The 24635-nt window shown below is 32.1% G+C and overlaps 3 protein-coding genes across 3 annotated transcripts; 2 read left to right on the top strand and 1 right to left on the bottom strand.

The window, feature by feature from the left end:
* The first annotated feature begins 374 nt into the window (after positions 1 to 374).
* LOC25491210 (protein HEADING DATE REPRESSOR 1) lies at positions 375 to 3041 on the top strand. The gene is made up of 3 exons (XM_013599092.3): positions 375 to 596; positions 1993 to 2318; positions 2612 to 3041. The coding sequence occupies exons 1-3, from the start codon at positions 518 to 520 to the stop codon at positions 2834 to 2836; spliced, it is 630 nt and encodes a 209-aa protein (XP_013454546.1). The 5' UTR covers positions 375 to 517; the 3' UTR covers positions 2837 to 3041.
* Positions 3042 to 3690: 649 nt separating this feature from the next.
* LOC25491211 (uncharacterized) lies at positions 3691 to 7844 on the bottom strand. The gene is made up of 6 exons (XM_013599093.3): positions 7624 to 7844; positions 7137 to 7385; positions 6589 to 6762; positions 5897 to 6003; positions 5355 to 5677; positions 3691 to 4527 (listed from the first exon to the last, which is right to left on the bottom strand). Exons 1-6 carry the CDS (start codon positions 7756 to 7758, stop codon positions 3938 to 3940), a joined length of 1578 nt encoding a protein of 525 aa, XP_013454547.1. The 5' UTR covers positions 7759 to 7844; the 3' UTR covers positions 3691 to 3937.
* A 13748-nt stretch (positions 7845 to 21592) lies between these two features.
* Positions 21593 to 24124, top strand: LOC25491213 (aspartyl protease family protein At5g10770). The gene is made up of 2 exons (XM_013599095.3): positions 21593 to 22016; positions 22590 to 24124. Exons 1-2 carry the CDS (start codon positions 21728 to 21730, stop codon positions 23861 to 23863), a joined length of 1563 nt encoding a protein of 520 aa, XP_013454549.2. The 5' UTR covers positions 21593 to 21727; the 3' UTR covers positions 23864 to 24124.
* Positions 24125 to 24635: the final 511 nt, after the last annotated feature.

Raw genomic sequence — 24635 nt, forward strand, 5'->3', positions numbered from 1 at the left:
CGAGTGTCTCGACTAGTATTGTCGATAAGTCTACGTGCTCCTTCAAAAAAAATATTTTAAAATAATAAAAAATTAAATATTTTGAATTTTAATTCATTAAATAATACACAATTTTCATAAATATTTATCACTTTGAATTGTTTTAAAGAATATTTTAGGAAACTCGTTAACCGTTTTTCATAGTATTTTAAATAAATAAAAAACAACAACGACCAGGAAGGAAGGAGCCAAAGGGGGACCACATTAAAGATTAGAACAATAAAAAAGAGACAAAAACAAATCTCTGACATTAAAATGTCCACCCAAGTAATAAAAATCTGAACCGTTGAAAATCATTATATCTTGATCGTAACGGTCCCATGATAATCACATTTATCAGCATCTTTGTTTGTAAGGTTGTTGAAAACTTTGGATATATGTTGTAAAGAACAAGAAAAAATAAAACAGAACAACACTTGCAAAGAAAATTCTCTTTCTTTTTATATCTTCATTATTTGTTGCATGTTTTGAAGCAACTATGGTCATGGATGATGCTTTGGATGGTTTCTCTCCTGTTTCAACTCCTAAGGTTTTCTGGAAATCTAGAAAGAGATCAGGTACCTTTTTTCTTCTTCAATTTTTATTACTTATCTTCATTTTTTCCAATCATATTTTGCTGTCTCTATATAGTGTTGTAGTGCTAATATATAGACACACACATACACTTAATATTATAAATCCTGTATGGTATTTATAAATCTCATATTTATATACCCATCATATATTATTTGAGCTTTTTTTGGTGATTTTTTAATTGAATTTTGAAAAAATTTAACATGCTAAGTGAAAATTGTTATTACAAATCTTTTGGATGTGAACTTGTATGATTTTAAATTAAGGTTTTACTTTTGAATGTAACATTTTGTTTTGTATGCTGGAGTTTATTTGTATGATTTCTGCAAAATTATTCAGTGTAACCAAGAGAGAGAGAGAGAAGCGTACAATAGTGGTTAACAGTTGGTATAACTTCTATGTTACGCTGCTTTATTTGTTATGGTTTGGTTCACCAAACAATACGTTAGTATAATATTTTGGACCTAAATTTTTATCATAAATTATGGATGAATTCACAACTAATTTCTCAGCTGAATAGTGAATATTAGCTTGTGTAGCACCGAGATTGAAAACATGTTCAATGTTTGATACCAACATAATACTGACATGCATAATTATATTAAATAACTTATGAGTATCAACCGATGCATAAGTGTATGTATTTGGTGTATGTTTCTGTGTCCGTTGTTTCTTGCTTTAATAATATTATTTTCATGTAATGAACTATAATTCATATTCAGTAAAAAAAAATGATACATTATTAAAATTGTTATTTTTATGATCATGGAAATTGATGATATATTAAATTTTTTGACCTGTGTTGAGTTATTGGACAACTAACCATGGCCTCCACCTTCAACCAACCCTCTTTAGTGTAGCCTCCATGTTGGTTTCCTTGCATATGTCACTTCTTAATGTTGATATCACTCTTCCTTTATTGTTCATCTACCATATATGAATGTTTCAATTTTCATTTCATGTTTTTACTTTTAACTACAAAAAGGGAGATGAATCACTAAAGGAAACAATATAGTTATAGATTTGATCTCATAAGTGCTGTTTAATTTAGATTTATATGCATCAATGTCAAATTTAGGCACTTAGATTTACCTTGAACTGCCTTTTTGAGCTCTATGTAGCACAAACAATTCAGATTGAAGGTGTGTTTGCTATCCATTATCGGCACGACACTGATCCATGTGGTTATGCTTAAATTATTAGTGTTTAGTGTCGTGTTTGTGTTGATGCTTCATAGATAGAGCCCATTGACCATAGTAAGGTTCCAAAAAGAGTTGACTACATTGTTGATCTATTTGTGTAGTATTATCTTGCATTTGCATTACAAAATTTGTTATATCTAAATGAATTGCAAAAAGAATGGTAACGTGTTCACCACAGCTAGCGGGAGGAATTTAGAGGTATCATCAGAAGATACAGCTAAAACACCACCCGGCAACCCGGAAGATACTCCTCCTAATGTGGAAATGCAGGACTCAACCGAAGTTTCTGAGCTTTCGGAGCGTCGAAAGGCCTTGTTTGAACCATTAGAACCTATAAAGAACATCAATGGTCGACGACCCTCTGCCGAGTCTTTGCTTCCTCCACCAGATTTTGAGTCTGCGAACTATCCAAAGGGATGGCTGATTGGAAAGAAACGAAAGCTTGTCAATGTCGATGTGGTCGAAAGCATGCGAAGGATTGCTGTCCAAGAAATGAACAGAAAGGTTACATTCCAAGTTTCCTTTTTAACAACCTTAAATTCAAAGCTAAGAATGAGTTATATATTGAATTGAATGGCAACATTAGCAGACTCTAACAGTATTTTTTTCAACACTTTCCTCTTATAGTTGAAATATAAGTGAATTCCACAAATTGTATAGTATCCACTTGAATTTAGTTAGACTCTTGAATTTCAACCAATATACTAGAAAAAGTGTTGAAAAGAGATTTGGAAATTGTATTGCTAGCATTTCTTACGTGGAATCGAGGCTAATGGATTTGACGACTTTTGTTGCAGGATAGAGAAATAGATGGACTAAACGAGCAGCTGGAGGAGGATTCGCGGTGTCTAGAGCACTTGCAAGTGCAGCTTGTGGACGAAAGAAGCAAACGCTCTAGACTTGAGAGAGAAAATGAAATGCTTCAAGATCAAGTGAACATGCTTATGAACATGTTACAAGATACGGAGCAAATGGCAGATGATGGTCAAGAAGTGGAAGATGAAGGCCAAGATGAACCTTGAAGATGAATTATATTATAGTTCCAGTGTGTGCATGCTTGTGTTTATTAAAATTCTTTTATAGATTTTGTTCATCGTGTGTTATTAGAGTGCATATAGTAGTAGTATCAATATGGGGCAATCAAACAGTACATACTTGCTTTTCTCAAAAACAGAGGAAAATGTTATCTTTTCTTTAATTAGAAATTAAATTACTTCATTTCATTAATATAATTGCTAATCTTCTTTTTTTTAATTATAATTAGTACAAAGTATTTACCGAAAACTTGAATGACACAATATACAATAACTATTCTCTGTCGGAGAATCTGAATGACCGTCATTTGTTATTGAACTTGGACCAATAAATTGGTTCAGTAATTTTGATATTATTTTCGAGAAATTTTTCCCAGGCTCAGTAAAGATTTAAAGTCGTTATTTTTTCAAAAGAAGAAACAAGTGTTCTACATGTTACAATGTTCAAATTCCAATTGAAAAAAAAAATGTCTAGATGATCGTTCTCGGCCTAGTTCAACTGCCCAGGCTTGGTCACGCAAGCCTATGACCCAAGTGGGGGTATTGTAATGACGGGAATGAATAATCGGCAATATAGTTTAAATCATGGAAAATGATTATGGCTTGATAAGCTTTGAAACATTCATTGACCACCTGTCCTGTACTTAGAGGAGTACATCCTGAGAATTGGTTCTGACAAAATCGGTCTCTAATCTTAGGGGTGACCTGAAGAGAGGAATCAGTGCTACGGCCATTCAAGATAACCACCACTCTGGCTTAACAGAGCAGAGGAAAAAACCTTACTGGGCTGGCCTCGAAAGAGGCGGACTCATACCTAGCATTTAAGCATTCAACATCGATAATTAAAAAACATAAGCTGCTGTCTATTTTATTGAAGAAAAAAACTGTTGTATATCCCAAACACACCAACATATTTTTGTTGTCTTGTTTATAACTGGAAATGTAAAATATCACTGTTGGAATTCTTCATCAATCAGAATCTCTGAATCCCATTGAGATTAAGTAACCAAATGCACATAAAATATGCACACTGTGCGAAAGACTACAATAAAGAGGTTTTTTGTGATGCTAAGCTTTATGAGATCACTACTATCTAACATGACTACCAGAATCCTCGGACATAGGAAACAGAAAATGTGGCAGAGAAGCAATCCTTGGAAGATTCAGAAGCAAATCTCCAGCTGATTCTTTCCTGGACAGACCATTTTCTTGCTGCTGGCTACCAGAAGCATCATCATCATCATCTTGTTGAAATCCCAAATCAAACATTTTACTTTTGCCCTCATCAACTTTTCTATCTTCAGCTGCATCGAAAACATTGTTACCATTTTGAACCTGTTTTTCTTCAGGTGCAGAAGGGTCTTTCTGAAGAAGGCAGTATAAGGAGTTCACCCTTGACATGACATTCTGTTCATCAGACTGTTCATCAGAGACAGGTGGAAAAATAGAGTCATTGAAAAGATATTGTGTGAATTCCTCCAACACAGCTCTGTCATTAGTGAAGCTGGAATTTTCAGGTCCCATCTGTTCTGAAATACAGTGTTCGATGTGGTTAACCAAATCATCCATCGACATCGAAGGGTGAAGACCAGGCAGCTTAATCTGACTCAAATTGCTGAGAAACTTATCAGATTCAGGTCCTCTGCTCCTGAAACCTTTGATTGCATGGGGGTTCATCACTGCAGATAATAATAAAATATGGAATTAAATCATTTTCGGGTGATAATAAAATCACAAGGCATGTAGAATAAGCCTGAATAAAAAATGATCCATATTTTAGACACATGTAATGTAAGCTGTTCGGGTGATAATGATTAAAGACAGTAGCGGGTCAAAATCAAAAAACTCAGAACAGAGGAATAATAATATTATAAAATGGAAACATGTGTTTAACATGTCACATTAAACTATGCTACAACAGACATGCCATAACAAAGACATAATCAACACTAGTGCAGCTGGCAAAAATCTTTCGTAGATATCCACAATAAATTAAAAAAATTATCTTCAATAGAAATTCAATTCTAATTGAATGCATGAAGATCCACTGAGGGGTAATAAAAATCCTCCCTCACCAGGATTGCAGATTAATCAGAAACCTCTACAACCATTGAACCTGTGCATGCAAATCTCAACCATTGGATGTAGATTGTACTTTGACTAAATGGTCGGAGATTTGGCTTCACCGGCTATATGGCTGCCGAGGATCCGGCATTGAGGGTTGATCTAAACATCTATATGTTTGATTTCCAAACGACCAAACATACTGCCAATTTAATCATTTGATACTTTGAATCATACACAGTACAGTTTCACCGACCATTCAGGAAAATTTAAAAGATTTGTAAATTGATTCCATGTTAAATTTGAAATTAAAAAAAAATAAATTTTGAACTTTACTCTTACATGCTGCTATCTCAAGAAATACAAAAAATGCTATAAACAGGTGCATTTACCATCGGACCAGATTAAAAGAAATATATAAAAAAATATCCATAGGAATTACCTGAGCTAGGTGAGGTAATTTCTTGGAAATTGTTTTCAACAGCTTTACCCATAAGATTTTGTTCACTTCTGGAGGAAGATGATTGACCTCCAGATCCTGATTCCACATCATGCAGTCCAAAAATCCCAGCTTTCCCTTCACTTCTTCTATCCAAACCATCACTCAATTCAATGTGGTCATGAATTGCAGTTCCAGTCTCAAAATATGGAGAATCCAACACAAAATCCGGTTGTTGGCTCAGAAAGTTGAGACGGGGATCACACTGTATGAGCTTCTCAAAATGCCTCCCTAACAGACCTTGAGGGCATTGCACAAAGTGGCGCCTATAACAACAACATAGAGAATCACATCATTAATAAATCAGGAGAAAACTACTTTATTACCAAATGAATTGAAAACCACTAAAATACAACAAATCTGTGCACTCTTGGATTGCCAGTGTGTTAGCTGAATCACAACACCGTTGAGATTTTACCAAACTTACCGCCAATCCAATCATGCACTTAAGATGACAGATAATTAGGACAAATATTTATTTATACCTATGCATGCTGGCTTGTCCACCAGTAAAGTCTGTTGTTGATTGCCACAAGGTATGCTTCCTTGGTTGTGGATTGATCTCCCTGAAAAACAGGGGCCTCCTTGCCAGCTACAACAAATAGACACACCAACTTAGCATATGTTGTAAATCACAGATCACAAAAAATAGTGTTTCGTTCAAATTCAATTCTGCTATAAATAACGCTGCTACAGAAGCTATTTGACAATATTTTATACTAAATAGCATATCGCAAAATATGGTAATTTCTTCAATTTCCACTACTCTGTAGCGCCATTATAGCATATATTTAACCACACTTTTTACTATGAGTCCATGACACATAACTGATTCAAAATCTATTAAGCAATAAAACGAAACTACGAGTCCATGACACATAACTGGTCCAAAATCTATTAAGCAATAAAACGAAACTACGAGTCCATGACACATAACTGGTCCAAAATCTATTAAGCAATAAAACGAAACTATGAGTCCATGACAGATCCAAAATCTATTAAGCAATAAAACGAAACTGCGAGTCCATGACACATAACTGATCCAAAATCTATTAAGCAATAAAACGAAAAACTTGCTTTACTACGAGTCCATGACTCATAACTGATCCAAAATCTAGTAAGCAATAAGACGAAAAACATGTTTTGAAAAAAAAAAATAAACAAGAAAGATGCTTACAATAACTTCCAATGTTCCTGGAGCATCATCAGGGTAGTTTGCCTTGAGAGCCATGATATCAGACCATGGAATTTCAATCTTATTCTTGAGACAGCCATCAAGAACTTCCCATACAAGCTTATGCTTCGCAAAGTAACATTTCGCCACCAAATCTCCTTCATATCTAGACTTATACTGCAAAATCATAAATAACAATCACATCATCAATATTCATCACCATAATTTTTGTAATCATACTTAGGGCTGCAGAAATAAGTTTTGAAATGGTGTTTTAGAGAACTTACGAAAACAGCTTATGATATTTTCCGTAAACTGTTTTTAGCTTATTTTAATAAGTTCTCCAAGATAACTTATGAAGACAACTTATAGCTTATACGGAAAAAAAAATTACTTTATTTTATGTTTTGCTATAGAAATAGCTTATACAAAAATGCTTTTCATGATAAGCACTTATAAGCTGCAAATAAATTGTTTATCCAAACAGGGCATTCATTATTTCTACAAACAAAAACAAATCCAATCAAATCAAATAAAAACTATGATCTTACCTCCCAAGTACCAATCTTCAAAACAGTAGCAGGAAAATTTGAAGCCTTGAGCTTGCTATCAGCAGCAGCAGCAGCAGCAGAAGCAGAAGCAGAACCCTTCTGATCTTTCTTCTTGGATTCATAAGTTTGTGAAAGCTTCATCTGAATCAAATCCAAAAGTGATGGACTCTTCTTCAAACGCAAACCAAGTGGACTTGGTTCATCCAAAGGGTTGTATGAAATCGGACCCGAATCATCACCTGAATCACACTGTTCCAAACAAACAAAAAAACACAATTTTAAATTAAAACTTAAAAAAATTGGAACAAATAAACCATAACAAACTAAAAATTAAACAACCCAATATGAAATTAACAAAAAGATTGAAAATTTAGCATGATAATGAAAATTAAACATAATAAACTAAATTAAACTAAACAGAACAACCCAGAATGAAATTAATGATGGGTTTTGGGTAAAGATTAAAGATTTGAAAGAAAAAATGAACCTTAGGAGAATCAGAGTTGAAATCAAATTTGGGACGCTTGTTAGAATGAAGTTGATGATCATCATCTTGTTGAGATTCCAATTTGACTTTTTTGAAGTGATTATTATCAGAATCAGATCTCATGAGTTGAACCATTGTTGTTGATGATTGTGAAGAGTACAGAATTTTCAGAGAGTTTTGAAGAAGAAGAAGAAGAAGAGAGAGAATGAAGCCAAATTGTTTTTCTCCTGCTTTTCTACTATGTCCAGCTGTCACGTGATACGGCGCCGTATTAAAGTGGATAAGTCAAGTGTTGAAAGGATATGACGAATATGACCTTGGATCAGAACGGGAAAGTAGATAATTGAAAAAACGGAATAAGGAAAAAACGGGAAAGGTTGGTCAAATTATTTTTCTTTTTCACTCAAATATTTTTCGCCACTCGGATAAAAAAAAACATAAAAAAATAAATGCTAGCATTAATGGTACATTTTTATGAAAATGTATGTATTTAATTTTTTTTTGACCAAATGTATTTAATACATTAAGAATTAAAACATTTAACTTTTTTTTAAAAAAATATTACTCCCTCCGTTTCTAAATATAAAGAAAATGGACCACATACATCATTAATGTAATGAATTTAAAAAGTCAATTTTGCTTCTATTTAGAAACAGAGGGAGTACTACCTTCGATCATATTCATAAGAAACGTTTGACTTTTTTGATTTATTAGATAATTGATGTATTCGGTCTATATTTAGGTTGGATACATAAATTATTCACTTAATCTAAAAAGTCAATTGTTTCTTGTAAATATGACTGGAAGAAGTAATAATTTAAAATATTTAAAAAGTGTTTCGGAGACACTCGTTAACAAGACTCGTAATAAATTTTTTAGTTTGTGGGAGAAATTGTAAACACCATTAAAACTCCCACACATTGTAAGATTTCACATCAAATATAAATAAAAGCGTCCAACCTAATTATTTTGATATTATCAGTTAAGATAGGTTATACAACAACTCGTAACAATATAAAAAGATAGATATGATAATTGTATCATACTTTGATAAAATAAAAATATATATACATGATAAAATAATTATGAAACTTATTTTACTTCTTGTCAGAAAAAATGAAAATTATTTTGCATGATAATATTATAACCTTATATCATGAGTATGCGTTTTTTTAATGTCAAAGTTAGTGTATTAATTGTTTAAATTATATAGTAAAATATTAATAATTACTCTATTCGGTCTTTATTATAAAAAACAATTAACTTTTTTGATTCGTGAATAATTAATGTATCTTATTATAAATATAGACTAGATACATCACTTAGACAATGAATATAAAAAATCAATTTTTTCTTATAATAAAGATCGGAGGGAGTATTTTTCTTTTTGTGGGACCATGCATTTTGAACATTTGACTCTTCAACTCATTTAATCTCATCACTTAAATTAATTGAGTTCCTCAGCCCCTCAATATGAATTTTGTTAGAAACTAACATGATAGAAAAAGTACATAAATTATTGATAGTTAAATTGCACTTTTGGTCCCTTAACTATTTAGGTAGTATCGCTTTGGTCCCTTAATTAAAATTCGATTTATTTTGGTCCTTTAACTTTCTCTGTTACACATTTCGATCATTGCCGTTAGTTTTAATTAAAAAACATTGGGTTTTCTTCATTTTCTTCTGAAATTTTTCTGGGATTCTTATTGTTGAAGGTTGATGGAGATGATATGAAGATGAAAAAGAGGAGAAGAAGATAAAGAAAACATAACGTTTTTGAATTAAAACTAATGGAAAAGACCAAAATGTGTAACGGAAAGAAGGTAAGGGACAAAAATAAATCGAATTTTAATTAAGGGAGAAAAGCGATACTGCCTAAATAGTTAAGGGACCAAAAATGCAATTTAGCCATTATTGATTTATCCTTTTAAAATAATTTTTTGGAGGATTATAAAATATAATTTATAATATAAAACTTCACATCTCACTTCTCCATTTGTATTTTTTTTTTTTGTATTTTTTTTCTGCTTTAGTTTTTCCTTTCGATCAAAAAATTAAAGAAATTGATATTAAATTATATAGTAAAATATTAATAATTAATTAATATAATATTTTGAATATGAAATTATTATTAAAAATTATACTAACATCAATATTAGTTTAACTTTTTTAAGAAACATAAGGGTTGTTTTCTCATTTATGTATAATATATTATACATTTTTTTAGTCAAATAGTCTGGTGGTTAGAATTTACTTTTAAGATGAATAAGTTGAGTGTCTAGAGTTTAAACCTCATTCTTTGCATGTAATAATGCATTGTTTATGTCAAGTGAGTTGAGTTCACAGGGACTATTATACATTTATTTAGTCTTTCTAACATATACAATAGAACTATTTATTTTATGATAAAATATAGAATTTTCTGTACGCATAATGTTTATTAAAAAACAAATTGAAACTTCTTATTAAATAGCGTTGAAGAGTACTCGTGAGCTTAGCTCAGTTGGTAGCCATAGGGATTATGTGGCTAGAAATGGCCGTGAATTTGCGTCATTGTCACCGTAAATTGTGGGTGTGCGATATTCGTTACCATGTTGGCCGTCGAGTTCATATGTCATCCTCAATGTGCCTCGGCTGGGTTTGTATGTTCGCTTAATGTGGGCCATAAATGGCTAATTAATCAGTTGATGTTGGTGCACGTGAATTCGTTAATTACCGTGTTGGCGGTCGAATTCACCCCCATTTTCAAACATTTGTCCGTGGTACTGTATGGACTCGAAAGAGTTGTCGATGCTTGTTGTCTTTGTTGCAGGGAGTTGATGGTACGTGATCCGGTTTCGTGTTAACGATCGGTTCATTCGCCAAATTTTAAACCTGAGCTTAATTGTTACAAATGTTTAGGGTTGAATCCATTTTTTGGATTTTTATTTTTTAGTTTTTGGTTTTGCCCGTTAGGGTTGTTGACTGGATCAGGTTTTTTGTCCCCCCAATTTTTTCTGTAATTTTTTCCTTTTTTTAATAATATTTACGAGCAAATGACAACATATTATAATAAGGTACCGACTTAATTAGACAATATTCTTTTTGATGTCATTTTACTCTTATAAAAAAAATCAAATAAATAATACAGTTTTTTTTTGTTTGATCTTATCTAAATTTTTAATTTAAGTTTAGAACAAACTTTATGACTAAGGACTAAATTTATTTTATTTTAGTAAAAAAAAAGAGGACTAAATAATAATAATAATATTAATTAGATATTTTTCCTAAAAAAACAAACATTTTTTCCTAAGGAATTATTTTATTTTGAAACGGTCAATTAATATCGATATTGTTCGTTATAGTACTCACCATTATCTTAAAAGTAGAGATCAAACTTTCGATCTTCTTATCACTCTACTTTTTAACTCATGCACATCAGCTACCAAATAATTTTTTTTTTCTTCCTAAAAGTCAAATATATATTAAAAAGAGACTATTCCGGCACAAGATGTGCACATAATAACTAAAAAACAAGAATCATCTTACAACGACTAAAAATCACTACGAAAATAAACCAAAAGATTAGAAACATCGATTAGCATTTATCTTAAGACAACCTAGTGGATTAAACCACCATAGGTTCATATCAAATTGAAAGCTCTTCAATTTGTATTTAAGGAACCACCAAGGAAGAATTTTGACATGATCTATCTAACATATGAAATATTAAGATTTCTTTATGATTGAAGATGGGGTGGTAGTGGCTCGCCCTTGCCACCCGATTATGCCACTGATACTACACACCTCAATATAATGAGCACTAAAAAAGAATATGAGTTCGATTTAACTTTTGATCAGTGAACTTATCGAGTCGATGTCTAGTCCAGTTTTTGAAAGAATCTGGTTTCTTTCAAATCTTTAAAGTCAACTTTAAAATGAAGTTAAGTTAAAAAAATGATACTAGAACATCAAGTTGACCTACACCTACCACTTTACCAAGCCACTTGGAGTAAGTATCCATGTATGAACATATTTGTCGTCTAGTGTAGGGTATGATTGAGATTTCAGTCACACACAAGTATGAAACGGCGTTGTCGAATGAAGTGTGGGATCAATGCCACGTGGCATCATGGGCTATAATATATAGATACAGAATGTGAGCCCCAGTTCATGAACCTTCCACCTAGTAGTTGCGTGATAGGGTAGTATGGACAGGTGTAAGGATTCTTTGGGTGGATTTAACACGTAAGCTAATAATAGGGTCCTACCATATATGCGTTTCTGGATAATATTACTTGTTTACTACTTTTTTATTATATTATAATAAGAATAGTAAATTGTTTGTTTACTATATTATCCTAAATGGATAAACTTGAGCAGCCATAGCCACAGCCACCAAGAACAACAAGTGCAATCTAGTTGTTTTTCTGCTTTTGAAAAACGTTTCGATTTGATTAAAATTTACATAAAGTTCGTCGTCTATGTGCGAATGTTGTGAAATGAGAGTATCACCGGAACTCTTTAAACGGAAGTTTTTTTTTTATCTTAAAACCAATTCTTATAAAGGCAATATGTATAGATTTATGAGACATGACATTGTTATGCACGATCCTTTGAACTCTCTATATAAGATAAACAATTTCTTATGCAAGAAAGCCGAAAATGTAAAAAATAAATGGTATAAAAATATATTGATAGTCAAACTTGTGAACGCTCTAGTCGAAACTAATAGATATTCCAAAATAATCAACTAAAACATGCCAAGAATTTTTATGTGAGCATTAAAATCAAAAGGAAACAGATGAGGCTAAAATAACAAGGTTTCACTTGGGTGATATGGTTTATTGGTGAAATTAGTGTATTTTGCATGAGAGAATGATGAATGAATGATTAAAATAAATTATTTAGAGAGAATGATTGATTAAAAAAAAAAATGTCAACAATATATCATCTAAAGTCAATGTCACCCAAGCGTAATCTAAGCTAGCATATGTTAAGAAACATAAGGGAATTAGAGATATGAAAAGGATCAAAGCAATGAACACATCATAGGTTAGACCTACACACAATAAAGGAGTTCTTTGATTGGTTCAACTAGAATGTAATTACATGTTAAGTTTGTTTCTTTATTCCAATCAAAAAATGGTTTGTTCATTTTCACAAAAACTAGAATGTAATATGACCAACAAACATTTTATTAAAGCACTAAATTAGTGTTTTTACTAGCTTAAAGATTGATCGATGCTTAGAATAAAAACATTGTTAACACGAGACTCAGCTAGATTTTATGTATAAAAAATTCGAATGTTCTATTGCAGACAACGATAATTAGTCTTATAACGATTGACAGTGGTTATATACTACTATGTAACACTTGCTAAATATACTAATTAAGAAATAAGACTCATGAGAACATGGACTTCCTCTCAAGAGGAAAAAAAATGAGAACTCTCAAAAATAAAATGAACATGATGGACTTTGCTAAACACTTCTTGGCAAGTAAATGCTCACAAAAGTAATAAGACTCAAATTAGGTTTTTGGTGGAATAATTTTTAACTATAATTTACTTATCTTCTGATGAAACTTCTGATTATCAAAATCTCCTTTCTTAAAAATCAAAGGTTAACACATAAAATAAACTCAAATTAGGTTTAACCGCTTCCTTTGATATTTTTTGGGAGCATCTTGCTTTGGGCTCATTCATATATAATGTTGAGTGACACAAGATCAATGTTGTTTTGTCGTGGCTTGGAGTTTATATCAAACACTTCAATGTATAATAGTCTCAAATCTACGTAATGTTATATTTGAATCTGATTGTTAATGAGTAGGTGAAGATGGTCACAACGTCAAATTTCATATATTTAATTTGAATATGACTCTATCATAAATAATTGTCAAAATTCATTTTAGCTAAACATAATAACTTTTAGGTTTTTTTTTATACGATAGATGATGACAAGTTAATAGTACGTAGTACCCATGCTTTAGAAAATTCCCAAATGTTCATCGTAGCGGCTTTTAATTTCCTCATGATTGTATTCTGAATTGGATTGATAAAAATATGAGTTGACTTGATTTAAGTTAAAAAATAATCATAAATTAAATAATACCAGGCCATTCGTGATTGTGTTGATTATGCATGTGTTACAACATTTTTTATTTTTTATTTTTGTATTGATGGTAGGTCTTTGATACTTTATATCTATGTCTTGATGTAACTTTTTACCTCCAATTTTATTCTATTTAGAATGTTTTGTTTACAAATTGACTATAATTCATGTAAACAAATTAAGAATTTTTAAATATCAATACTTATCTAAACTAGTTTATTTACAGTTTGATCCTCCTTTATCTATCTAATCAAGTAACTCGTTTTTATATAAAAAAATTAGTAAATATTCATGTAACATTCTTTCTTGTATTAGATAGTCTTTTAGTATACTTTTTATGCATCGTATAGGTCCTTTAAATCTCATGTTGTGTAAATTGTTACCCCATTTAATTTACATATTGTGTTACAAAAATATACAAGTATGCTTTACATTCCTTAAATGGCAAGTGTGAAGTTGACCATTAATCCTACTTGTATCTCATTCTCATCTCATACGTGTACCTCATCCCATTTTAAAATTTTGTTAAACGATTTAGGGCAAATAATGTGTGAAATGGAAGAGGAATTGGGGGAATAAGTGCATAGTTCTATAGGTATTAGGCACCAAATGCACGAAAATCTCATAGGACAATTTCTCATTTCATTTTCTCTAAGCTATTTTTTTTCCTAAAATACATTTCATCTTCTCTCTCGTGCAATAAAGTACATGCAAGAGACGAGAAATGGATACACACATGTTAAGTAGCCGATCATGTCATGTCAATAACATAGCACACATTTGTATATTCAAATCACGTCCGTTTATACCAAAAAAATTCAATTAAGTAAAAAAAACGTAAAAATTAATTTTATACAATAAACAACTTATAGAATTGCAAGATCTAACTTGTGCCTATATATATTATTACTACATTTTATATCAAAGTGGTTATCCACTAACAAACACCTTTCCAAACAAAAGCTGCAAATTACCTTGATTATTATAATTAAAGTAAGAATATTAAACAAAATCAAAGAGATAATCTCAAGAAATAAAATTATAGTTTTAATAAATCCTCAAGTCAAGGATGAGTGGATGACGACGCATTTCCAACGGATGAGGGAGATCAATACTTTACAAGTCAGAATGGTGATTCAGACAGTAATTATAGATATTGTAATCTAATATTCATCTTTTGAAAATATTTTATTTTACCTGATCTTTTTTTATGCTAATTTTAATAGTAATAAAGTTGCTTCAATATGATATCAGTTTATCCATCAAACATGGTTATCTGTTTCTTTCTGTAAGGGTTTGAATAGCAAATAGAGACCAACTTTGATTAAGATTATTTGAGAATATAATTATACTTTTAAGTAAGAAATCATTTTTAATGTTTCAATTATGTTTTTGTATGTTTTTAAAAAAAATTGTTAAAAAATATTATTACTAAACAACAACAACAACAACCAAGTCTTATCCCATTAAGTGGGGTCGGCTACATGAATCAAATTTACGCCTTAGTGTTCTATGAGAAACCAAATGGATCCAACTCATTGACCTCTAATTTTTTCTAATAATTTATCTTATAGTTCTCCTATGTCTTCCTCTATCTCTTTTGATCCGACTCTACTCCATCTGATCTACTCTTCTTACGACAATATCTATAGGTCTTCTCTCTACATTCCCAAACCATTTAAGCATATATTTCCTACCAACTTGTTTACTATAGGTGCTGCTCCCACTCTCTCGAATGGTGTCATTCCTAATCATATCATGTCTAGTTTTACCACTCATCCAGTGCAACATCCTCATATCCGCTACACTTACTTGATTCTCGTGTTGGCTCTTAACCGTCCAACACTCTGTACCACACAACATCACCGGTCTGACTGTTGTCCGATAGAACTTTCCTTTCAACTTAAGTGGTATTTTCTTATCATACAAAACATTTGAGGCTCTTCTCCATTTCAACTACCTAACTTGAATACGATGATTTACACCTGCTTCTATTTCTCTGTTATTTTGTACTATGGACACAAGATATTTAAACTATGTAACGTAAGGTATGATATGATCTCCAACCATACCCTTCTGAGGCATGTCTCTAGGTTTCTAGCCTCCCGTTCAATTTCTCCCTCGACTCGCCAATCAAGACTACATCATCTCCAAAAAGCATACATCTCGGTGCTAACTCTTAGATGTGTTATGTAAGTACATCCAAAACTAAAGTGAAAAGATAAGGACTTAGGGTTGAACCTTGGTGCAATCCTATTGTTATGGGAAAATATTCGGTAGCCCCACACTGCCCTGACACTACTCAAAACTCTCTCATACATATTCTTAATAGCTGTAATATAAACAATCCTGAGCACTCTATCATACAACTTCTTCCTCATACAAAATCTTTATTAGTATTATGAAAATCACACCTTACATGTGAAAAAATAGAGAATTGTGAATTGAATTTCGCACCTCAAGACATCAGATATTCGTGTAATTACCAATTAAACTAAACAAATGTGACTACTCACTCTTATTCATGCATCATGGACTACATTGTTAAATTAAATTTTATCATTGTACGTCCTTGTAAACATATTTCAGTTGATAATAGAGACACTGCAATAGATAAAGGTGGAAGTTGTATGAACTAATGCAGTGTGTACATAAACATGCCGGGACCCAAAATATTGAATTGTCAAAAAAAATCAAAAACGGTTTTGTTCACACATGGTGAGTCCATGTGAGTGATCGTGTATGGCACTTTGAAGAAATTCCATCTGCAGGCCCATTTTGTAATGATGCTGCCACAGACAAATTTTGGCCTTCAAAGTAATTACTGTCAGACACATATCATCGATAATGTGTGATGTTTTTCTCAAGAGGAACATCAATCTTAATTTCATAATGTTTCTGTGAAGGAGTAAGTGTACACTGCAACTGTCAAAAGTTGTCTGCTCATAGCTTTAATTTAAAAAAAAAAACATAAAATATTAAGACAACCATCGAATCGAAAATTCTATGTGATACTAGTATTTTTTATTTCAAAAAGCTTATGTATATAACTTATCTTATAAATATGCCTAAAGCAATCTTATCCTAAATATGGTAGCATTAGTTCATTGTTTTTTTTATTATTCCTTTCCTTTCTAGGTGAATTATGCATCTCTACAATTCTACCACAATTAAAAGAGATAATTTTAACCTATCAAGTAGGGACACTTTTTAAATTGGACGTATCGAACATGTGTCGTGTTCAACATCAACACGTCACCGATACCAGTATAACATCGACACATATAATTACACTGAATTATATAATTTTTTAAATTATTAACAGTGTCAACGTGTCTGTATCCGTATATGTTCGGTATCCGTATCCATACTTTATAAGTTCCATTAACATTTATCTTGAAAAATCCTTGAGTTGGATGGGACCAAGTAACATTAACTGTCGTGTTATGTTGAACCTCATTATAATTTTGTTCAGGAACAGTGACTCCTATTTCTCCAAATATAGTAGAATTGTTGAAAGCAACAAGGAAATGGCCTAATACTCTTTATGAAGACCGTTATTTTAAGAAGAAAGATTCAAATTAATTCAGCAGCAAAGACCAACACTGAAGGAAAAACTACATTCATTTGTATCAATAATTGATTCTCAAAATTCTTTACTCTCATCACAATCCTTTATGAGTTTTCTTAATCTAATAAAAAAATAGTTGTATTTTCTAATCTATCATTCATGGGAATTTATTTCACAGAAATAAAAGAGTTGTTAAAAATTAAAAAGTTTTCAACTACTTTTTAAAAAGTTTCTTATACATAAAAGATAATTTAAAAAGATTAGCTCACTCTTTAATTAAGATCTTTTAAAAGTTTGACCTAACTTCTTTTAAGGAGAAAAAAATTCAAAAATAAGTCCAGTCAAACGGAGGCTAATGACATGTGACGACTCTATTTGATTTAAATTGTATTACATCATGAGCATTAAGATGATAAACATTGATCCCAAAATAGTTAGAGTTAGTTTATAGGTAAATGCCAACTAGTGTTTCCAAAACATGAGTTAAAGAACCAATATAGAAATACTGTATTGGAATGTATGAAAATTCTTGACTTTTTAAAAGTTAAGAATTTGTTGTATTTTATGAAAAAATTTTACTTTTAACTTTTTTAATTGTAGTGTCCCAAAGACATTAATTAACATGACCCTGTGGCTTGATCCTAATGGTTACTTGTGCATTAAGCTAACCGGTTTGTTATTGGTTATGGGATTCTCTACACCATAGCTCACCATAAGCTAGTGTGAGATTAATATTTCTCTAAAAATGTAACTTGTATTATCATTGACATTGATCATTAATTAAACTAATCAGTACTTACACAATTAATTTTACACTTAATCAAAGATTTTCTGGTTATGGCCCATCGGAAAATCTTTCAACTCCAAATTGTATAGTTCACTCCACTCTTAAATCGAAAGCGATGGAATATAGCAACTGCTTTCACTTAATCAAAGAAGTCAAAACTTTGATTAGAGAGAAAGAGAAGGGTACTGCAGGTGGACCAGCATCAGATTTTTCTAAAAGAAAAAGACAAAGTTTATACTCCAAAGAGTGAATATGCATGTTTGAATTGTAGTAAATTTGTCAAAATCAAAACGATTTACTAATTTTGATAAAGATTAATATTATACTCTAAAGTTTCAATAATATAACAATGTCATTATGATTTTATCAAACTCGTTGTCAATAAACATACATCAAGTGTATTATTACAAGGTCACGCTGGACCAAATGTTGGTTGTTGAGGTCAAACACAACCCTCTTTATTTATCCAGCTTGCAATCTGCCATTGGCGAGAATCTTTTTTATCTCTAATCAAAAAAGGGAAACATTAAATGATGAAGAAAAATTAGAGATGGATCATAAATCTGCAGTCTTGTCTCATCTAGTAAATTGGACAAAACTAGTCCCATATTACAACTCTTGACTACAAATTAATTAAAATGTTCCTGGAACATGCAATGAAGAAACTTTAATTTGTAGAAACCCAATTTTGAAGGAAAAAACAATGATTTTCTGGCGGCCTCTAAGAAGTATCATAAACAGCATCAATGATACAAGCTGTCACAGCTGAGAAGTATACCTTCCATTTGCTAATCACTATCACTGGGCCACAAGAGTAGGTATGCAATTTATTTTTCCTGCAAAGCATTACTTAATTATGCTAAGTCATTTTTCTGACAGATATTTTATTTTATCGTAAGTGATACAAAATTTTATGCATTGGATCCAAAAGAAAACTACGCTAAAAGCTTGTTTTTAAATTAAAAATGATCAAACTTTAATAAATCATTGTTTTTGTTCTCATATATTATTCTCTCTATTCGAAGTAAATCTCCCCGAGGCTGAATGTATTTTGATGTCTTAACATATGTTCTTGTTCAACATTGACATATATAGTCACATTTAATTATATCAATTTTTAAAATTATCACTGGCGTCGACGTGTTCGTGTTTAGTGTTCATGTCAATGCTTTATAGGTTGAGAGTAACTCTTTCACAATACCCAACTTTCATCGATAAATAATCGCTTTATCATTCAACTTTAACTAAATTAATTTACAAAACAAGTTAATCTAAAATCTATGTTTTACAAATGTTGATTCTAACATACACTTAATTCGTGCAAAGTGTTTGTACATCAAACCAAACCTATCTGCCCAATTTAATTAGATGGTTGTTCGTTTGTCCTCCATATGTACTCTTTATCTTTGTTAATGAGTTCCATATCGCATAAAATATGGCCTAAACGTGTGTTTATAAGTGAGGGTAATCTCACCTTGCAAGCTGATTTTGTGGAATTATGTTAGACTCAACCATGATTTCTAAGATTGTATCAGAGCCTCTCCATAATCCACTAGGCCACCTGCTACCGTTATCAGGTTTCTGATATCAGGTTACCCACCATTTATGTCCACGAACCAAGTCCAATAGTGTTGGTCATAAGGGAGTGTGTTAAAGAGTCCCAAATCAAACAAGGGTCACCCACCATTTATGTCCAAGAACCAAGCTCAATAATGCTGGTCGTGAGGTTGATATGTTAAAACGTGTGTTTATCGGTGGAGACAATCCTCACCTTAGGGGTGTTTATAGGTGGAGTCAATCATCACCTCAATCGGTTTTGTGAAGTTGTGTTAGACTCAACCACGACTTCTAAGAATTCCGAAAAACATCTGAAAGTTTTCTCCTGAAATCTTTAAAAACACAAAAGATAACGTTCAACAATTTGCGCATTTGTAGAGAGCCGAAAGAGCACCCAATAGACATTACCATTGCTGAATAGTATAGTAACATCAAATAAGGCTTATCTAGCCCAGTTTAATTACAGGAATTCCAACTGCTGAGGTCCAATGTTATTGCAACATTCTAGCATTATTTTCTTACATGTGCACATCAGTTCATGAAAACTGCAAAACTACTAACAAAAAAAATAGTTTAATTGGAATACAAAATAAGAAAAGTTGAGGTATTCCTTTTGAGTTGCAAGTGCCTATGTCTTGGAGAAACAACTATGACAGATCAATTTTTAACACAAATAAAAGCAAGAAGAAATGTGACTAATCAGATTGGTTTTGAAGAGAAACTATTTTAAGTAATGCTTTCTATAACTGATTACTCTGTTAGGATTCAGCTTTGTATAAAAAACAAAATAAACACTGCTAAGTAGACACACACATCCAATACCCCACTTTGCACTAAAAATAATAATAATCTCAGACCAGTGAGAGACACACACACACTCCAACCATACACTAAATTCCATTTATTGTAATTTATTTCTATGGTTGGAAATGAATTGCATATCAACATTTCTTACGGTTATAATCTTGTTCGTACCCTTAAAGATCAGACAATTATGATTTTTGTGCGGATAATCCAAGGCATCTTTCTGTGGATAAACCAAGGCATCAATCACATGTAATTGCATAAACTAATTTCTCGAGATAACCTAGAGTTGTTTAAATGATCGATTATCCATAGTTGAACATTTGACCAAATAATTGACATACTCAGCTATCTACCATTTGTGTCACATACCATGTTAGTGACACTTATGATTTTTAAGTTTTATTGTAAATAAGATCATAGAAGCTACTCCTACTTTGGCAATTTTAGTGGAACTACTCCTACTTTGGCAATTTTAGTGGAACTACTCCTACTTTGGTCAGGCGTATTCGACAACTTTTGAGTTTGAGTTGGACTGTCAAAATTACCCATACTTGGCGGGAAGGCAACAGAAGTGCAGATTGGCTTGCTAATTTCAGCATTTCGACGGATTTTTTAGATTTTCATATTCTGGAGACTCCTCCTAGTGAGCTTCAGAGTCTTTTGTTTGATGATATTTCCGGGGCTTGCATGCCTAGGAACGTCCGTTTAATTTCTTAGTTTTCTTTCCTTTGGGCTCTGAGAGCCCTCTTTTGTACCAAAAAAAAAAAAGATCATAGAAGCTAAAATACAAATTGTCTGATCATCTTCATCTAACAGTCAATGATGGGCGACTACAACATTTTGTAACTCGAGATCTAATCTTCTATGTGAAATTTGGAAAATGAATTTCATGCGGTCATGCATTTATGCAGTTGATAATCTAAACGGTTGATCCTTATTGGACATATATATTTATCAAATTTATAATGTAAAGTGTCTGATCTTGATCCAACGACTCTGAGGTGTCAACTATTTGACTGCATGATTATCTAAGTGTAAGAGTGGGTCATGGGACAAGGAAAGTTGTGACATTTGAAGGGTAGTTGAGTCTTATTCATTGATATCTAAGAGGGCTTAAGAAAGGCCAATAAGATGATGTAAAAATCCAAAGTCTCTAAAACCCACTTACACCAAAATCCAAACACAAGACATCTTGTTTTTCTTTTCTCAATATGTGCACGTGAAACCCCAATAATTCCTCATGCACAAGTGGGGTATACAAAGACAGCACTTCCTCTTTTGTTCTCATGCCAAATTCCACCACTCAGAATCTCCTCTCTTTTTCCTCTCTCACTCTCAAATGTACCTTCTTTCTTACTACTTCCCTTAGAATTTTTCTCTTTTTCTCTTACTCTTTTCACAAATTCATGGCTTTCAACATAGCTACTATGTTGCCATTTTTTCTTTCCTTTGTTTTTCTTTACTTTATCATTGCAAATGGGGGTTGTGAACTTGAACAGAAGAAGATGTTCAAAGTGCAAATGTTGCAAAGGAACCACCAATTTGGTTCAAAGGGTTGCATCCTCCCAGAATCAAGTGAGTTTAGCTAAGAAAAAAATGTGATTTTTTATGGACTTTGTTTATTTTTTTGTTTTTCAAATTTCACATTGGATCTCTTAATATTTAATCAAAAGTTCTTTCCTTTTTACTGTTATTAGAATCTAAGAATTGTTTTTTCCCTTCATAGAAAACACCAATCATTGGTTTCTTATCTGTCATTCAAAGTCTTTGTTAGAATTTAGAATAGCAACCATGATTCAAAGGTAAGGTTACATATATGAAAAATGCAAACAAAGAACACGCGATATTTGATCACAGGTTCGGCCAATTATGTCTGCATCTCGTACTGCAAAGCGGTTGTAGTACATTTTCTCGCCAGCTCGAGTGACCTGCCCACTTATTAGTAAACTATGAGTGATAGCCAAAAGTCTTAAAAGACGATATTGACTTGTTTTGACAAAGCATTTTGACTATATGTTTATTTAGATTGCATTGTGTTTTGTGTAACAGATTGTGTTGCAAATTTCCATTTTAATCTATAATGTTGTATCAGTTCATAAGTGCTATTATTTTGGAAATGACAAAGGTGCTATTAATCTGAATTCTTAGGAAAGGAGAAAGGTGCTATTGTCCTGGAAATGAAGGACAGAGGTTATTGCTCAGAGAGGAAAATTAATTGGAACAGAAAGCTTCAGAAACAGTTAATATTTGATGATCTTCGCGTTCGTTCAATGCAAAACAGGATTCGAGCCAAGGTCTCTGGCCATAATAGTTCAGAACAATCTTCAGAAATCCAAATTCCATTAGCTTCTGGTATAAATTTGGAGACTTTAAACTACATTGTGACAATAGGATTGGGTAATCAGAACATGACTGTGATAATCGATACCGGAAGTGACTTAACATGGGTCCAATGTGATCCATGTATGTCATGTTATAGTCAACAAGGACCTGTTTTCAACCCTTCTAACTCCTCTTCCTATAACTCATTACTATGCAATTCATCAACATGTCAAAATCTTCAATTTACTACCGGAAATACAGAAGCATGTGAAAGTAATAATCCATCTAGTTGTAACTACACTGTTAGCTATGGTGATGGATCATTTACTGATGGAGAGCTAGGTGTTGAACACCTTAGTTTTGGAGGTATTTCAGTGAGTAATTTTGTTTTTGGTTGTGGTAGGAACAACAAAGGTTTGTTTGGTGGAGTTTCCGGTATAATGGGATTAGGAAGAAGTAACCTATCAATGATATCTCAAACCAATACTACATTTGGAGGAGTTTTCTCATACTGTTTACCAACAACAGATAGTGGAGCTTCTGGTTCATTAGTTATAGGTAACGAGTCATCGCTTTTCAAGAATCTTACTCCAATTGCTTACACCAGTATGGTTTCGAATCCACAGCTGTCAAACTTTTATGTACTCAACCTCACCGGCATAGATGTCGGCGGTGTGGCTATACAAGATACTAGCTTTGGCAACGGAGGCATTCTAATTGATTCGGGGACGGTGATCACGAGACTGGCTCCTTCACTCTACAATGCTTTAAAGGCAGAGTTTTTGAAACAGTTTTCTGGTTACCCTATTGCACCAGCGCTTTCAATTTTGGATACATGTTTCAATTTGACAGGGATTGAGGAAGTTAGCATACCTACCTTAAGTATGCATTTCGAGAACAATGTTGATCTGAATGTGGATGCAGTTGGAATATTGTATATGCCAAAAGATGGCTCACAAGTTTGTTTGGCACTTGCAAGTCTTTCTGATGAAAATGACATGGCCATCATTGGGAATTATCAGCAAAGGAATCAGAGGGTAATATATGATGCCAAACAGTCCAAAATTGGATTTGCAAGGGAAGACTGCAGTTTCATTTGAATAGAGAACTTTGCTGTACTAGATGTCTTATATGGACACAATTCTTCATAGCAAAACTAAGCAAATAGTTTCTACAAAAAAAACTACCAGTTATTTCTACAATGACAAGTTATTATATATACAAATGCAGCTATGTTTAGCCTTATAACATGGTAACTGCATAAGAATGGTATTTATCAGGTTTTTACTAGGTATATTGTTGTGTTGGCTTAACTGTACTTTGCTCTTCATTTTGATTAATGAATTGTTTCAACATCACAACACTAAGTGTCTGATTAATCCCTTCATGAGTCATTACAATTAACAACCAAATCATACTACCTAGATTTTCTAATCACAATATCCCAAAACTATCTTTAGTTAAATGTTAAGGAGCTTTAAACTAAAATAAATATAATACAGAAAATAATCTGTAAGAAAAAGTCGACAATTTGATGAAATCTGAAACAGCTTATAAGAAATAAGGTTAAAATTTTGGAAGGGAAAACTTGAGTAGAAATTTGAAGTGAACAGTAATTAAAATAGGTGTATGTCATGATTAAAGTATTTGAAAAGCAAAATAAAAAATCATTAGTTGATTATCACAAATTAATCATGGCAACAACAAAGAAACACACTAAAACCAAAACCTAAAATAAATAATATGCTTGGAATTGCAATTAAGTTACTGAATTCACCAAATACCCAGCAGAGATGAAGTGATGAATACTTCGATAGTGACCTGTGAAAAGAAAAATGCTATCCCCATGAAACAAGTATACTAAATCTTTGA

This window comes from Medicago truncatula, chromosome 4 (assembly GCF_003473485.1).
Source record: "Medicago truncatula cultivar Jemalong A17 chromosome 4, MtrunA17r5.0-ANR, whole genome shotgun sequence".
NCBI lineage: Eukaryota > Viridiplantae > Streptophyta > Magnoliopsida > Fabales > Fabaceae > Medicago > Medicago truncatula.

Excerpts from the sequence above, each read along its gene's own strand:
- LOC25491210 (XM_013599092.3), top strand. The coding sequence starts at position 518 with ATGGTCATGGATGATGCTTTGGATGGTTTCTCTCCTGTTTCAACTCCT. Across the intron at positions 597-1,992 it reads GAAATCTAGAAAGAGATCAG|CTAGCGGGAGGAATTTAGAG; the intron begins GTACCTTTTTTC and ends TGTTCACCACAG. Across the intron at positions 2,319-2,611 it reads TCCAAGAAATGAACAGAAAG|GATAGAGAAATAGATGGACT; the intron begins GTTACATTCCAA and ends CTTTTGTTGCAG.
- LOC25491211 (XM_013599093.3), bottom strand. The coding sequence starts at position 7,758 with ATGGTTCAACTCATGAGATCTGATTCTGATAATAATCACTTCAAAAAA. Across the intron at positions 6,763-7,136 it reads TGAAGATTGGTACTTGGGAG|TATAAGTCTAGATATGAAGG; the intron begins GTAAGATCATAG and ends ATGATTTTGCAG. Across the intron at positions 4,528-5,354 it reads AATTACCTCACCTAGCTCAG|TGATGAACCCCCATGCAATC; the intron begins GTAATTCCTATG and ends TATTATCTGCAG.
- LOC25491213 (XM_013599095.3), top strand. The coding sequence starts at position 21,728 with ATGCCAAATTCCACCACTCAGAATCTCCTCTCTTTTTCCTCTCTCACT. Across the intron at positions 22,017-22,589 it reads TTGCATCCTCCCAGAATCAA|GAAAGGAGAAAGGTGCTATT; the intron begins GTGAGTTTAGCT and ends CTGAATTCTTAG.